Source organism: Anneissia japonica, unplaced genomic scaffold, assembly GCF_011630105.1.
Source record: "Anneissia japonica isolate Jap-2015-1 unplaced genomic scaffold, ASM1163010v1 scaffold23131_len2268_cov131, whole genome shotgun sequence".
NCBI lineage: Eukaryota > Metazoa > Echinodermata > Crinoidea > Comatulida > Comatulidae > Anneissia > Anneissia japonica.
This window is the reverse complement of record NW_022746254.1, coordinates 146-2,268: the sequence shown is the minus strand read 5'-3', so window position 1 is coordinate 2,268 and position 2,123 is coordinate 146. Positions and strand designations below refer to the sequence as shown.

General features: G+C 30.5%; 1 protein-coding gene across 1 annotated transcript; it reads left to right on the top strand.

Moving 5' to 3' along the window:
• Positions 1-605: 605 nt before the first annotated feature.
• LOC117120188 (ATP-dependent RNA helicase DDX55-like) lies at positions 606-1,386 on the top strand (the record flags this gene model as incomplete). Its single annotated transcript, XM_033265205.1, has 3 exons — positions 606-721; positions 976-1,074; positions 1,278-1,386. Coding segments are annotated over 3 exons (324 nt in total), but the record flags the coding sequence as incomplete, so codon positions are not given.
• Between the last annotated feature and the right edge of the window lie 737 nt (positions 1,387-2,123).

Here is a 2,123-nt window from a genome sequence, read left to right as displayed (position 1 = left end):
AAACTTCACAAACAATTAAGCAAAGCTGAAGCTGACATTAATTTTCTCAACAATACGAATATATAATAATTAGATATTAGACATTAAATATACTGGAATAAGCTTCCCAGTAAGAAAGTATAATACATACTCCAAGTATTGAAATACACGCCATCGTGTTGGGATTCAATATTTCAACATTAATTATGTCATCATGATGATGACATAATTAATGTTGAAATATTGAAACCCAAGACGATGGCGTGTATTTCAATACTTGGAGTATGTATTATACTTTCTTATCTGAGATTAATCAGTGGACCTTTCGGTTTTTTCTTCCCAGTAATATAACAGAAATTAAAAATAATAATAAATTTAAGAGTGAACTAAAGATACACTTTACGTCCAAATATATATAGTCATTAAGTCATTTAAGTTTTACTGTGGTTCTACTTGTGCTTCTTATTGTCATTCTTTGTTATTGTAAATCCAGTCTCAGGACTAGCTGAGACAAGTTTACTTCTAGGCTAGTCCTCATCGAAGCCCTGTTTTATATTGTACATTTTTGGCTTTTGGATGAAATAAATGTTTGTTGAATTGAAATTGAATTGAATTGAAAACTACAGATTATGAATTTTCAATATCTGGATATATCAGGGAAAAATCAAGAGAAAAACACCGTCAGGAGAAACTGAAGCTACAGGAAGAGGGAAAACAAAAAGGAAAGCAGAAACAGTTTAAAGTAAGACAATTTGACAATTTTTATGATATTCATAGATAGACAGCTGTACACACACATACCATGCATATTAACAGCAAGTAATAATAATTCATAATTGGTTTTACTGTAACTGTATAACAGATTGGATAACAAAAGATAGTCTAATGGGTATGAAATATATAAACATACAACATACATGCACAACAAGATCTGAGATTACAAACCTGCTGATAAACATTTTAAATTAGTGCTCATACTAACTTTGTTATTTTCAGAGAAAACAAACAGCCTGGTCTCAGAACAAAGAAAAGAAAAACAAGCGACAGGACAGAAGACAGCGGAAAGAGTTGTCAAAGAAAAGAAAACAGCAACAAGTAAGATCTCTCAACTGACTGAATCAATTGAATTCTTCATTCATTATTCATATAACTATATAAAAATATACTTGTACAATGTTGTAGAAAACATACTCAAGTGATTAGGGCTGTTTAGTGGTATTTTATTTGTATTTTTATTGTACATATGTTATTTTATTGTGAATTTAAGATCGTTAACCTGTATTGCTATTTTTAATTAGTTTGATGAAGAGGACTTGGCTGAACTTACCAAAGATGCCATGCTAGTGAAGAAACTCAAGAGGGGCAAGGTATTTTATTTCTTGTTCTTTTTAAAAGTAGAATTTGTTTGTATGTTAATTAATTGCATCTATCAACAAACCATCTTGGAGTTTCCATTGTACATGTCCATGTAAAAGATCAAGGCATATAAACAAACAAATTGTGTATTGTTTAAATTTTTTTAGATTTTTGTTAACCGTTTGAAGTATTGGATGCAGTATTTAGCTAATATATACTGCAAAGATCAACAGCTATTACGGCCTTGTCCAGATAGATGTACAGTAGTGGTAGCCGTGTTATTCTTAACAATTATAATTCTTAAAGTAATGAAGAGGCAGCACTCTCAGACTAACTTTAAAGATGTAATTTTATTGGACACAGACTGTCAAATTTTAAGTGACTAAAACATTATATGCTTTTAAATGACATAACATCATGACATCATGATATCATAACATCATGACATCATGACATCATGACATCATGACATCATGATCATATATAGTACACTCATCGTGGGGCATCATACAGCTATTAAACAACTAGAGTGTATATGTACTCAACAAGATGGCCGTCGTAGGAAAGCGCCACCTTCAGGCTTAGTATATATATTATATAAATAAGCCTTTGGACAAACTATTATTTCATTAATCATTATTATTAATAACATTTGATAAATTATTAAACTAGCGTAGGCAAAAAGAGGCCTAGTGGAGTATCTAATATTAATAATAAAGTACTGAGGAATAAAAATCAAAATCATATACCCTACAATGCAACACCGCAAAGCTCAAGTTTTATTTTGC